Source organism: Amborella trichopoda, chromosome 1 (genome assembly GCF_054954075.1).
Source record: "Amborella trichopoda isolate Santa Cruz 75 chromosome 1, AtrichopodaSantaCruz75HAP2 v2.0, whole genome shotgun sequence".
Lineage (NCBI taxonomy): Eukaryota > Viridiplantae > Streptophyta > Magnoliopsida > Amborellales > Amborellaceae > Amborella > Amborella trichopoda.
This window is the reverse complement of record NC_142336.1, coordinates 57,761,280-57,774,213: the sequence shown is the minus strand read 5'-3', so window position 1 is coordinate 57,774,213 and position 12,934 is coordinate 57,761,280. Positions and strand designations below refer to the sequence as shown.

Below are 12,934 nucleotides of genomic sequence, written 5' to 3'. Positions count from 1 at the left end.
CCTTTTCCACAGACACCTCAGTCCATCTTTTGTCTGTCATCTTCTCTCCGCTCTCTTTCCTCCCTTCCCCACTTTCTCTATCTCAAATTGAATATATCTAATCTTTCTTTTTGTATGTTGTTGCTTTATTTTTTTATTCTACAGTTTTAGAGCACCCAATCTGTGGGCTGCCTCTACTTACATCCCGAGGGTTTTTGTTAACTCATATTTATCCATAAATTTAATGTCATAAAAAAGACGTGGAGGTTTGAGATTTCCTGTGTTTGTTAAAGCTTGAAGAGGGTCATGTTCTATCCATTTCTTGATGGCTGATCTTGCCAGATCTTGCCGTTTCTTGTTTTGCTTTGTCATATTCTGTTTGTTTTGTACATCTAATTTATATGCTGTTTAAAACTTCCTTTCCTGTTACTGGTAATGCCTTATTCTAGCAATTCTCTTCTATCCATAATTGCTTTCAATCATGTTATGACACCTCTGTGACAGATTTTGATCTTATTGCCACTAAGAAGCATTGCGCTCCGTGTTGTGAAGAGGATGATAGAGCTGACACCTCCAACACGCAGAGTATGATGGTTTTGTCTTCATATACAAATGTTGTCTTTTCACTTGTAAAAGATATAGTATCTAAATCTTGGGCTCTATTAGTTTCAAGTTTTTCAGTTCATTATATTGGTAATTTTTCCTTCAATGTTAAATGCCCTTATGAATGTAGTATTAGGTTAGAGTTGTTGAATGTGGTAGTACTTTTGTCTTGTGCTGCATTCTTAGTGCTTTTGATGTTTGGTTCCTTTTGTTTTTAATGCATCATGAAGATAGTTGCAGTGATTGTTTTTCTATCTTATCATGACATTCTTCCATTCAGTATTGCATGTGTGCATACATGCATAATATTGTACACACTTGTGTGCCTGTGGATGAGCAGTCTCTTGTACATGAATGCATATGCAGATGAACATGTCTCTAGCAGATGACTGACAGATCCTTTCTTTATGTTATATACTGATTGATAGGGTACTGCCATAAAGAAAAGGAAAGAAGAGTGCAAAACAGCTATACTAATAGGAACAACCTTGGGGCGAATTCTCTTGTTATGTATCCGTTATCGTTCAATCCAGTTCTTACAGCTGGATTTTTGTGGGTTCTGTGCTTTCCTTCTTTCATTTAGTACATGACCTTTACATCTATAGAATTCACTTACACATTCAAGTAGTGTTTTGAACTTGGAAAGCCACACAATTATTTGCATAATTCAACTTGCCCCTTTCTCCTTATTCAAAGCAATTAATAATTGTTTGTCCAATCGACTTGCTTCTTGGAGACAGTCAATTTGGCAAGTCACCAATTGAAGTTGGCGAATCATTGAACTTTGTCTTACTTCGGCATCTTTATGGTGTTAATTCATTTTGATTGTCTAGCACTATCATGAGAAAGAGGATATGCCTCATTTGGCTTAATATTTTCATATTTCTGTGTAAAGATGAGAGATCTTGTTAGCATAAAGAAGTTGATAGGTTCATAGATTTATATGGTTGCTGTTATTTCCATACAACTGGAGTAACTTCTCACTTATTTTTTGTGGAGGTTATTATATTACTTGGAGCTATAGCTATCTCCTGAGAAATTTACTGAGCTGTAATTTTTTTGTGTTCATGTCTTTCTAGTCTTTATGAAAATGTTTTAACCGTCTCACTGATATTCTGCTTGAAAAATTTGGAGGTTAATGTGGAGCATATGGACCGTTTTATTGAGGAATTTGGAAGTCCAGAGGTTGAAAATGATGATAACCAGAACGAGTTGGCTCATAAGAAAGGGAGTGCGAAACCTCAGAAGTCCTCAAAACCTGTTGACTTTGAAGCCCTCTTCAGTGGAAACAATGATGATCACTTTCGAATTGGCATCAAATTTACTCGGTATGTTAAACATATAGCATGTTATACTTATATTCTAGGTTGATTCATGAAGTTTTTCTAGCAAATACTTGCTTGCATACGTGATAGCATTATGTTTGATTGTTCGAAGCTGTCCTATACAGTCCTGAAAACTTTGTCCTATTCTTAGGTTCTATCTGATTGTTTGAAGCTGTCCTCTACAGTTTTGAAAAATTTGTCCTGTTCTTAATGAACTACTGGCATGCAACAATGGCAACCCTGGTTATTTGTTATACATGTACTTCGGGTATAATTCCCTAAAGTTCAGGAGAAAGGAATCGTGGTTTGCTGAGAATTCTTCACAAGATGTGGAATATGATAGCTATATTGTGTTAGAGTTGGTGGTCAGTGCAAAGTAGCATTTGTTGATGGGTTCAAATGATGGTGATTTAGCATAATGATCTCTGTTGTATGGATACGGGTACAAGTGGCGATGCTATAGACATGAGTACAGTGTGTCGGATTCTTTGAGCCTTAAAAAGAAAATTTGCAACATGGCTCTAAGTGTGCACACACAACAACATGGGGAACATGAGGAATTGATTGAGAAATAAAATTGCTAGTGATTGCAACATGGGTGTCTGCTGCCCAAAAAGAGCAAGATCCTGGTACACAAAATTTATACAAAAACCAAGTTACTGAGGGAGAATCCAAGAATCCAGCAAAGTTATAGTAGGGATTCAGATGTTTGACTATGGTACAGGTAGGAGATAATTGGATTTATGAACTAGAAACTTGAGATGCGTATCCCTTCTTTATGTTTAGAATTTTAAATGAATAAAAACTTAATATTAAAATAAACAAAACTTCCAAAATAAATACTATATTATCATCATTGTCGCCATCAGAGTCTTTTCCCAACTAATTGGGGTCGGCTACACAACTCCTGGTTTGCTATTATGCTCTATTGAGGGCCATACCCTCAGTGAAGGCCTAAATTCCTATATTTTGTCTCACGACTTACAACCATGTCGTTTATCCCTTGGCCTTTTTTAGCAGTCCACAAACATGTCCTTTACCCCTTGTCCCTGTTAGGCCTCCCACTTGAACTAATTCACACCTTCGAACAAGCGTTGTATTGGGTAAGTCTACTTTCTCTCTTGGTGCCACACCTAAATTCTCTTGAATGTATTCATTTCGAATTCCATCCCTTCTTGTCTAGAGTACTATATTATATGGTTTTTCTTTTATCATATTATATGGTTGTTCTTTTATCATATTATGTGATTCTTTTGTGAGAATAATTTGACACATCATGAGAAGTGACCAGAAGTAATGGCTTCTACACGTCCACTGTCTCAAGAATCATCTCTTCACAATTTTTTGAAACGGAGAATCTAGCTGTGTTTATTCCATACTCACACTCGTTCCCATTTCCTATGAGGAATGGAGCCTAGGGTGAAAAATGCATGCTTTATGTCTAAGCCTTCTGCAATGTTTCTGGTCTGATTATTGCATGGGGCGGCTAATCGGAATTGATTCCCTTGTTGTAGCAACGCGAATGGGAAAATAAAGGGGCAGCTAAAGTTAAACTTCTTTTGTTTGCTAGTTCTAGGAAATTCTGAGAAAGGGATTGCACTAGGGAAAGAGACCTGATGGAAAATCTGGCTTGAATCGCTTGATGTGTAGATTAGGCTAGTTGAAGGGCATCTGCAAGTGAATGATTGATAAAAGGAAAGTGAATTGGTGAAGGTTTTGGACCATAACTTTTGCTTCACCCTCATAAGGGGGAAAATTCTTTCAGTTGCGTGATTATTCTTTCTTTTTAAGAGATGCTTTCTTGTGGTGTCCTGGGACACGGGTTTACGAACACTACTTATTACCTCATAAAGATGCACCTGGGATCTGAAGCTAATGTGTCATTGCTCTGAAGAATATGGTTCTTTGTATTGTGTTCCCTTTCTACCATCATCATTTGATGTTTTTGGGAACAATCATGTTTTTTTTTTGTTTTGAAGTTGTAAGGCCATGTCTAATGATTAATCTAATTGTGTGCATATTGTTCACAACATGGTGAATAGGGATCCCTTCTAACATTTTGATCTCATGCCCTTTTTCTTCATTATGCGCCCTCTGTTGTAGTAAATTTGTGTTATGGTTTGGGCTTTTGGGGATGTCAAATTTCCTAGACATGGTACCGGGATTTATCCTTAATAACTTTTTATAATGTTGCCTCTGCAGGAAAAGCATAAAGCTCTACGCTGACTTCTACAATTCAGATATGATCATTGCATCTCCTCTTGGTCTAATCACTGTAAGTGTCCTCCAGCATCTTCCTGGGTGCATATCAATTCTGCATCTGTTTGGAAATTCTTGGCCCTATCATGACTTCATTTTGTTCTTATGATTTCTCCAAAATACTTTTTTACTTGTCAGATGTAGAATAAAATCTTTGCTGGACCTGATTGTTAATGATATATTTTCATTGCGATCTCCAAGATCATGTCTACACGTGTTAACTTGGGATTAGAATCTTTGCTTGTTGGATTAAATGTATCTTTTGCCTCCCAGATCGGGTTCATGTTCTTAACTATTGGAAAATTTATTCCTTCTTGAGAAATAGGAAAATTCATGGATGAATGATTGCCCATTCTATCAAGATATATGAGTAATGGCTAACTTATTTTGTCATACAGCAGTGGTGTATGTGGTTGACAAGCTGGGTATACTTTTGAGTTATCTCCTTTCACCTGAATTCGTTGATGAGGTACTTACATATTCATTGAGTTGAAATGAGGATACGGAATCTGGGAAATAGATCCTCCCTGGAGACCCCGCATTGGCTAAAGAACTATATTATCTTCTCTGAATATTCTGAAAGGGAAACTCCAAAAAAGTTGTCAACTCTCCAATTTTCTCATAATCTTTCCATTAAAGGTCCTCAAATGGGCCTAATGAGTTTAATCTCCCTTTCTTCTTGTTCATGGTGGGCACCAATTTTATATGTTCTCCATTTCTATCAGCTCCTTTATTGTTACATTTGGGTATGGCACAATTCAGCATCTTTGACCCCATCCATCTCTAAGGCTGTAATATCTGTACTTTTTTGGGATATTTGTACCACCAGCTGCTCCCTTTTGCAATCCCTTTGGAGTCTGATGTAGGGAAATTTGAAGAAACAGTAAAATCAACAAGAAACAAGCCAAGCACAAGCACAATTCAAAGAAACCTAGGGTTTCTTCTCCACACCCAAGCTAGGGTTGCAAAAGACTAAGCTTTTTTTTCATTCAATTTCTAAAAATCATATGGAATCACTACCTCAAGGTCGTACACACCTCTTATATATTATAATTTAATACTCCAAGTACAAAAAGTGTCTAAACAAATAATACATTGACCTGCATATCTTAACTCAACTAAAAATTCATAATAAGAGTTTTACCCATGTGAACAGTACCCCATAAACAGTACTTGTGAATAATACTCATAAAAAAATAAAATAAATAGAGACCCTAGAATTCCTAAAAAATTAAAAACCTCTAGAAATAATAAAACTAAACTATAATATGCATCCTTTGAAATTGAATAAATGTAAAAAATAAGAATAATTTTGCCCTCCATCAGAGATCCTCAGCATTAGGAGTATATTGCTCACTCCGAAATGGAAATAAACAATGCAAAATGAAGGACATATCCTGAATGTTCCCTTGCAAGTACTCCCATGCTCCCCAGTAGTAGGAGCTCTCCAACTATATGAGATCAAAAGTTTTGGTACTAGTCGAAAAGTTTAATAGGTGCCATTATATGCACATGCTTAAAGGGATCCAGCCTTTTTTAGAATATTGGCCCAGGATTGAAGTCCAAAAGTCGTCATAGTATTCCATGATGTTGCCCTATGTAGCGCTTAGGTTGGTTTCTTGGGCTTCACATTGGTCATAGAGATGCTATGTAATATGCTTCTATTGTAATACATCTCTACCTTTCTTAGGCTTATCTTAACACTAACAAGTTATTCAGTTCATTTAGATTCCTGATCATATTTTTGAACTCCAAGACCTGAATGAGCAGGTTATCTGTTTGTTTGGGTGAATGAAAGGCTTATCTTAACACTAGCAAGTTATTCAGTTCATTTAGATTCGTGATCATATTTTTAAACTCCGTGACCTGAAGAGTAGGTTATCTTTTTGTTTGGGTGAATACGAGTTTGTTATCTTCATTTTAATGGATTTAATGTTTGGAGTCTAGTGTAGAAAGTGAATCAGCTTCTCTTTCTAATTGCATCTTTAAACTTGCTTTTGTCAGATAATTGCAGAGGCTGAGAGTGAGAAGGAAAAGGATGTTGATTTTTTCTCTTCTATAGAGGTCAGAAATGCATAGTTTGCTCTTTTATTTTTGTTTGGTTTTTCCTGCTGTGATTAATCATGTTTATGTGCATCCTGTACAGGTATTGGTAATTGATCATGCAGACGTAGTAGCAATGCAGGTATATATTAGTTATGAATATGTTTGGAAGGCTTATTTTATTTTTGATTTTTAGTTTTCTATCTGCCTTGCCTGGCCAACATTGCAGAATTGGACCCATTTGAATTCTGTTGTGGAGCATCTAAACTGTATACCATCTAAGCAACATGACACTGATATTATGCGTGTTAGAAAGTGGTAGGTTATCCTATTGCGTTTGTTTTTATATATATTATCTACATGATTATTGTTACTTGTTAAGTCCTTTCCATGATTACATAGGGAACCTTGTTTTCCGACAGAATAGATGAGGCATATTATGGAAAACCAATTAATGCTTCTGGAAGTTATTTGTTCTCTTCTCTCTCTCTCTCTCTCTTTCTCTCTTTCTCTCTCTCTCTCTCTCTCTTTCTCTCTCTCTCTCTCTCTCTCTCTCTCTTTTTATACTTTAATTCATAGGAAACTCTCATGAGAAGTTATTAAAGTTTCCTCTGGTTTGCCTCTCATGATCAGGTACTTAGATGGGCATGCTCGTTTCTATCGACAAACAATATTGTTAGGTGGCTTCGTTACTCCAGGTACAATATTTTGTCCTTTTTTTTGTGTCCTTCATCGTCATCATCATCACCCAAACCTTATCCCAACTATTTGGGGTCGCCTTGCCAAAAGGGAATGGATTCGATCGCCAACCCTATCCAATATAAGTCTAGGTGCTTGATATTAAGTCGTTCGACCTGCCCTGATCGAAAGTCATTCTGCTCTTCCCCCTATGTCCGATCAAGTGACTCCTATTCCTGTCCTTGCTTTCATGGCCAGAACACCTGCTTCCCTCACCCAACAAGAGTCAAACCCTTGTGTCGAAAGCTTTTCCGTTAAGTCCTTTCAATGCATTGCGCAGAAGCCCCACATTTTCAGACTAAAGAAACCTCTTTCATGAATCTTCGATGTTCAATCTCCCTGGGCCTTTCCCAGAAATTTCAACACCAAAGAAAGATCCCCCTAATGTTCTCTTTCATTAGGGCATTATGTCTTCTAAACTCTTTGGTTTAAAAGCGAAGCTACAAATACAATTATATTCCTTAACTAGCGTAGCTCCATCTCTATCTAAGCGAAGCTAATACAGCTTACTAAGCTCTATGCTTTCATGTCCTTACAATTAATTTTAGATGATATTCTTTCCTTTTTGTATGATGTGGGAAACAAGTGCATACTAGATTATTTTATTCAATGTTTTCAATTAGGACACATACTGCATCATTAGAGAAAATGACATACAAATCTTTCAACAGCGAGCTGATTTTCTTTTTATCACTGTGGGTCAGGCCTTGTTCCAGCTCTAATGGATAATCCATCATTGGGGGTTTACGTATAACAGCAAAGTGATGTATCTTATGATCTTATCAAATGTGGGATTTTGGACTCAACTTGCTTTGGAGTCCAATGCACTATGTGGCTCGATGAGATTCCAATGCAGGCGCATCACTTCCAAATCATGATTTCTTGTCCAAAGCTCCCTTATGCACATTTGAATTTAATCAAATCATGATTTTTGGATCTCATCTTATATAGCTGGATCAGAGACCAACGTCTCTAAGTACATATAATGACTCTCCATTTCTTGTATGATCGGATTCAATGGACTGGTGTTTATAGTGAAGAGATGAGGTAAAAAAGTAACCATATAAGAAAAGGCAGTGCTTGACTTTACCTAAGGTTGTTGTGGTTGGTAAGGAGACAGTGTCAACTGTGGTGTGTTGGATGAGTCACCAATTGTTGTGCATAAGGCCATTACAAGCCAAAATTAAACTATTCTCCTATGGGGTTGATAACCTAAGGGACCTTAGTCTCTCTAGACCCATGATGATTTATTTGAAGTGTTTTGGAAATGACACGATCTGTGCACTTGACACAAATAAAGATTTCATCATAACTAGAATTGTTTGTGTTAAGCACAAAATGGAATAATAAGATCGTGTACCAGCATGGTTATGAAAATTCTAGATTTCCTTTCTTTCCAATACTTCCCCCAAATGATGTTGGAAGGGAGAGATCCCAAAATTTGGTTGCTTTCATAATTCAAGGGGCCAAATAGTCAAATGCTTTAATGTGTTGGGGATCTGGAAAATACACAATGTGCCAAAAAGAGTCATGGGGACCTAGTCTCCTTGGCTAAGAATTGATATGCATTATCCAGGGAGAGTTTTGTACTTTCTAACAATTTTCTTTAGCATTGTTTTTGACATCTGCCTTTGTGTGCTACCTTATAAGAGCTAGGGATGTTCCCTACAGATATTACATGCTCCATATGCTGAAATTGATTTATGACTTATTTCATACTGGCTTTATGTCCCCGTATGTGTCCATTTTTTCAGCATTAATTAGAAATTAGTGTATTGAAATGCAAAAAGAAATTCTGAATATGTACTATCCTTCCTTGAGGCTAGTTTTGGTATGATGGAGGGAAAAATATTTTTATTTAATTTCAAATGATGTATATTATATTTTAGTTTTACGGTTTATTTTTAGAGGTTTTTAGTTTTTTTAGGAATTCTAAAGTTTTTATTTATTTCATGATTACTGTTCATGGTACTGTTCATAGAGGTAAAATTGTCATTAATTTTAAGTTACATTAAGATATATGAGTCAACGTATTATTTGTTTGGACACTTTTTGTACTTAAAAAAACATTAAATTTATAATATATAGGAGGTGTGTAGGGCCTTGAGGCGGTCATTCCACATGATTTTTAGAAATTGAAAGAGAGAAAAACTTAAGCTTTTGCGACCCTAGCTTGGGTGTGGAGAAGAAACCCTAGGTTCCTTTGAATTTTGCTTGTGTTTGGCTTGTTTTTTTTTGGTTTTACTGTTTCCTCAAAGTTCCCTATATCAAATTGATATCCGAGCCCGACGATTCATTCGGATAATACTGCAGCAAAGAAGTTACTGTTGCAGTGTACGGAAGTTATTGGAAAACTGTAATGACAATACTGTAGTATCGATTTTTGTGCCTTAGATCAACAAAAAAGCCTAGATCTTGCTGAGTTTAGCAGGTGTTTTGCTGATCATCTGCTTAGGTTTTGTGATTTTGGCGATTCCATGGTGGCAAGATGAGACCGTGCAAGGTGGGTTTAGAGATCCACTCCGTGATCCCAGAGATGAGAGAATTGAGGAGCTTGAAGGACAAGTTCAACAACTGATGGAACAGTTTGCGAGCTTCAATGATGGGCAAGATGGTCATCTTTCAGCCTAAGAGAATCTCGAGTACAAGCCTTTTCACTTTTGTGTTCCTCGTAGGGAGTCGAGTGATGACGATAGTGACAGTGGGGAGCATCACTCTAAGGTTTTCTATTTAAAAGATGAGATTCCTGATGTTGACACAGATTGCATAAAAAATCAGCAAGTTGTTGATTGGGATTCACCACCAATGTTCAATATCTATTGAGATGAACAACAAGATCTCTTTGTGATAAGGATTAAGATTATAATGAAGATATTTTGGAAGAGGGTGAAGAATATGGAGAGAAAGCAGTTGGACTGATCCAAATCATGGCCTTTCAAGATCTCATTAAATCAAAGAGGTAGAGCATTCAAGAAATTTAGGGCATTAGAATCAATCACAAATGAAACCTGGCCAACACATGAACTGCAAATTGTGATCCTGATTTCAAAAAATAATGGAAATAGATGTTGAGAAAACTTTTAAACACCATAAAATTGGGTTTGAAGCTTCCTACACGATTTTCAATGGGAGTTCTAATCGTATTTGATAAATTTGCATTGATTCTTCAATATACATATCAAAATCCGTTTCATGAGGAATTCTTTTTGACACGAATGATATTGGAGCCGATAAAGAAAAAGAAGGTTTAAGAAGGTGGTTTCGATGCTGAATTAATCTTAGCACATCTTCAAACTCAAGGGTGAGTTTTCTCCAACTAGGGGAGAATGACGGAGGGAAAAAATTATTTTTATTCAATTGCAAAGGATATATACTATAGTTTTACAATTTATTTCTAGAGGTTTGAGTTTTTTAAGGAATTCTAGGGTTTTTTTATTTTTTATTTATTTATTTTGTGAGTACAATTCATAAGTATTATTCGTGGATACAGTACTGGGGTAAAATTGTCATTACAAATTTAATTGAAGTTAGCATAAATGGGTCAATGTATTATTTGTTTGAACACTTTTTGTACTTGAAATGTTAAATTATAATATAAAAGAGGTGTGTGGGGCCTTGAGGGGGTCATTCCACATGATTTTTAGGAATTGAAACATTAAATTATAATATAAGAGGTGTGTGGGGTTAAGAGAGAAAAGCTTAGGCTTTTGCAATCCTAGCTTGGGTTTGAAAAAGAACCCTAGGTCTCTTTGAATTGTACTTGTGTTTAGCTTGTTTCTTGTTAATTTTACTGTTTCCTCAAATTTCCATGCATCACGGTACCACTTGTTTCTTTCGCTTTATTATATCTTCACAAGTTTCTGTACTAGTTCTTTGCAACGAAAACCTTTGTTTAGTACAAACTAACTTGATATGCTATGCGATTCTGCAAACAGAAATGAATGCATTGTTCCATCAACATTGTGTCAACTACGAAGGAAAGGTATGCTGCTGATATTTGATCTTCGTTGTGAGATATTTCATATGATTTATTCTTCTCTCGTTTCAGGTTAAGGTTCTTTGTGCATATAAAGGTGTTCTTCCGAATGTGCTTCTTCCTGTACGGCAGGTATGCCTTTTTTTTATCTCATTCTCTCTTTTTAATAGGAAAGGTAAGTTATGCATTCTCTTGAGAACTGTTCGATCTGGAGACATCGTAGTGGCTTTTAAGTCCCTAGTAAGGTAATATTCTAGATATTCAATGAGACATACATTGTGAAAGGAGAATGTCTAGAACAGCAATATATTAACTGCAATTGCTCAAGAGTAAACCAATGTTCTCCCAATCGGGACTTGGATGCAGCTTGGCAAGCTCCCAAGTGGAGTCAACTTCGTGCTCAGGTGAGTCAACTCGGTTAATCTGAAGAGACACGACTTGGAATTTTTTTAGTTTATTTAACATATTTGTAAAAGTAATAAAAACAAAAAATGCGTAGGTAATTTATTAAGATAATTCAACCTCAAAATGTACATTTCACAATTAACTATAGCAACCACTTGTACATTACTTGGAACTACATGCAGCAAAATAAATTTTATGCTATGTATATTGTGTTACAGTTTCAATTAGGTTTTTAGTAATTACTATTGGGTTGGAGGAGCATGGTTTTTTAGGGAACCTAGGAAAGGTAAAAAAAATTCATGGTTTTCAGTGTAATTAGGGATAAAAAAAGCTTTGCCTAGTATTAGGGCTATTTTCAAAATTCTCATGATTTTGTGACTCGTCCGAGTATATGATTCATAGGAAAACTCAGATGTTTTGTACTGCAAATAGCCCAATCATGTATAAACCAAGTGTCCATTGTTTTTTAGTTTTGATTTCGCTCTGATCTGATTTGACTTGGCCATGACAGAGCCATGTTCGCATCAGCAAACAAAGGAGTAAACCTCCTATATACTATTGTGTTGCCATTTTTGTCAAATGATTCTTGCCTATAAATGAGAACTCTGAAGTTGGCAAAAAGTTTTAGGCCTTTGGTGGTTATCCCTTATGGATGTTCTCGGATGAATGATCGAGTGTATGCGAACAAATTTTGGGAAAATGATTGCCACATATGTTGCAACGCTGAATCTCCATACTTCCTACCAACTTGTATTGAAGGACATCCTTTGAGCAATAAAGCTACCAACTTGCCGTGAAATCTATGAAGTTCTTCAATGGCTGTGAATTTATTGAATCCAAATACATTCTAGTATGACAAGGTTTTCTGATTTTTTTTTTTTAAGATATTGTTCATGAGTATATGTACTCCCTTCTTTGCACCATCGTTCTTCCTTTGGGTTGAAAAGATTAGTTCTTTTTTGGTCTAGTTAAAGACTCATCCTCTTACAACTGTTACAGGTTTTTGAGCGGTTTGATGCCCCATCTATTGTCGATGCTGATGATGCACGTTTTAGTTTCTTTGTTAAGAAGGTAAGTCTAAAGGTTATGATGCTGATGATGCACGTTTTTTTGGTCTTGTTATTTTGTAAGATCTGCTGTTATGGAAATGGATTATCAATAGGTGAAAGCATAGGATGCAATAATTTGATGCTTGGTTTTGACCAGTGTTTGCAAAATCGAACCGGAATGGTTAATTGGACAAAGGCCCGGAAGCGGTTCAACCGGCCTAACCGGTAAACCGGCAGAGCCAACTGTTCTAACTGGACAAGTCTCAAGCGGTCAAAAAAGTGTTGAAAAAAATAAAAAGATACAAAAAAAAATCTAATAAAATATGAAAAGTATATTTAAATAACTATTAAACAAAGCACATCCAAATGAAGTTGAAAATTAATTAAAAAAAAATGAATTTCAAAGAGTCGATTTCTAAAAAAGATGGAAAAATGTAAAAATAAGTATTAATGACCAAAATAATTTCCAATCTTTGCCATAATGATTAAAAAATTAAAAGATACATTAGAAATAAAATCCATTATTTTTGGGATTTTATATATATATTTTTTTGAAT

At 35.8% G+C, this 12,934-nt stretch overlaps 1 protein-coding gene across 24 annotated transcripts in view; it reads left to right on the top strand.

Moving 5' to 3' along the window:
- The window catches only part of NOF1 (U3 small nucleolar RNA-associated protein), a 48,250-nt gene that overhangs the window by 15,337 nt on the left and 19,979 nt on the right, over positions 1-12,934 (top strand). For 8 of the 24 annotated variants that reach the window (XM_088848480.1, XM_088848485.1, XM_088848482.1 and 5 more), the window contains 10 exons: positions 484-564; positions 1,717-1,910; positions 4,110-4,182; positions 6,171-6,230; positions 6,313-6,351; positions 6,439-6,527; positions 6,843-6,907; positions 10,883-10,929; positions 10,996-11,055; positions 12,328-12,399. In XM_088848480.1, the coding sequence (XP_088704606.1) occupies positions 484-564; positions 1,717-1,910; positions 4,110-4,182; positions 6,171-6,230; positions 6,313-6,351; positions 6,439-6,527; positions 6,843-6,907; positions 10,883-10,929; positions 10,996-11,055; positions 12,328-12,399 (780 nt within the window). Of the gene's footprint in view, positions 1-483; positions 565-1,010; positions 1,911-4,109; positions 4,183-6,170; positions 6,231-6,312; positions 6,352-6,405; positions 6,528-6,842; positions 6,908-10,882; positions 10,930-10,995; positions 11,056-11,289; positions 11,328-11,839; positions 12,189-12,327; positions 12,400-12,934 lie in introns of those variants that run through there. The other 16 variants (XM_088848470.1, XM_088848454.1, XM_020671160.2 and 13 more) reach the window with 6 other exon arrangements.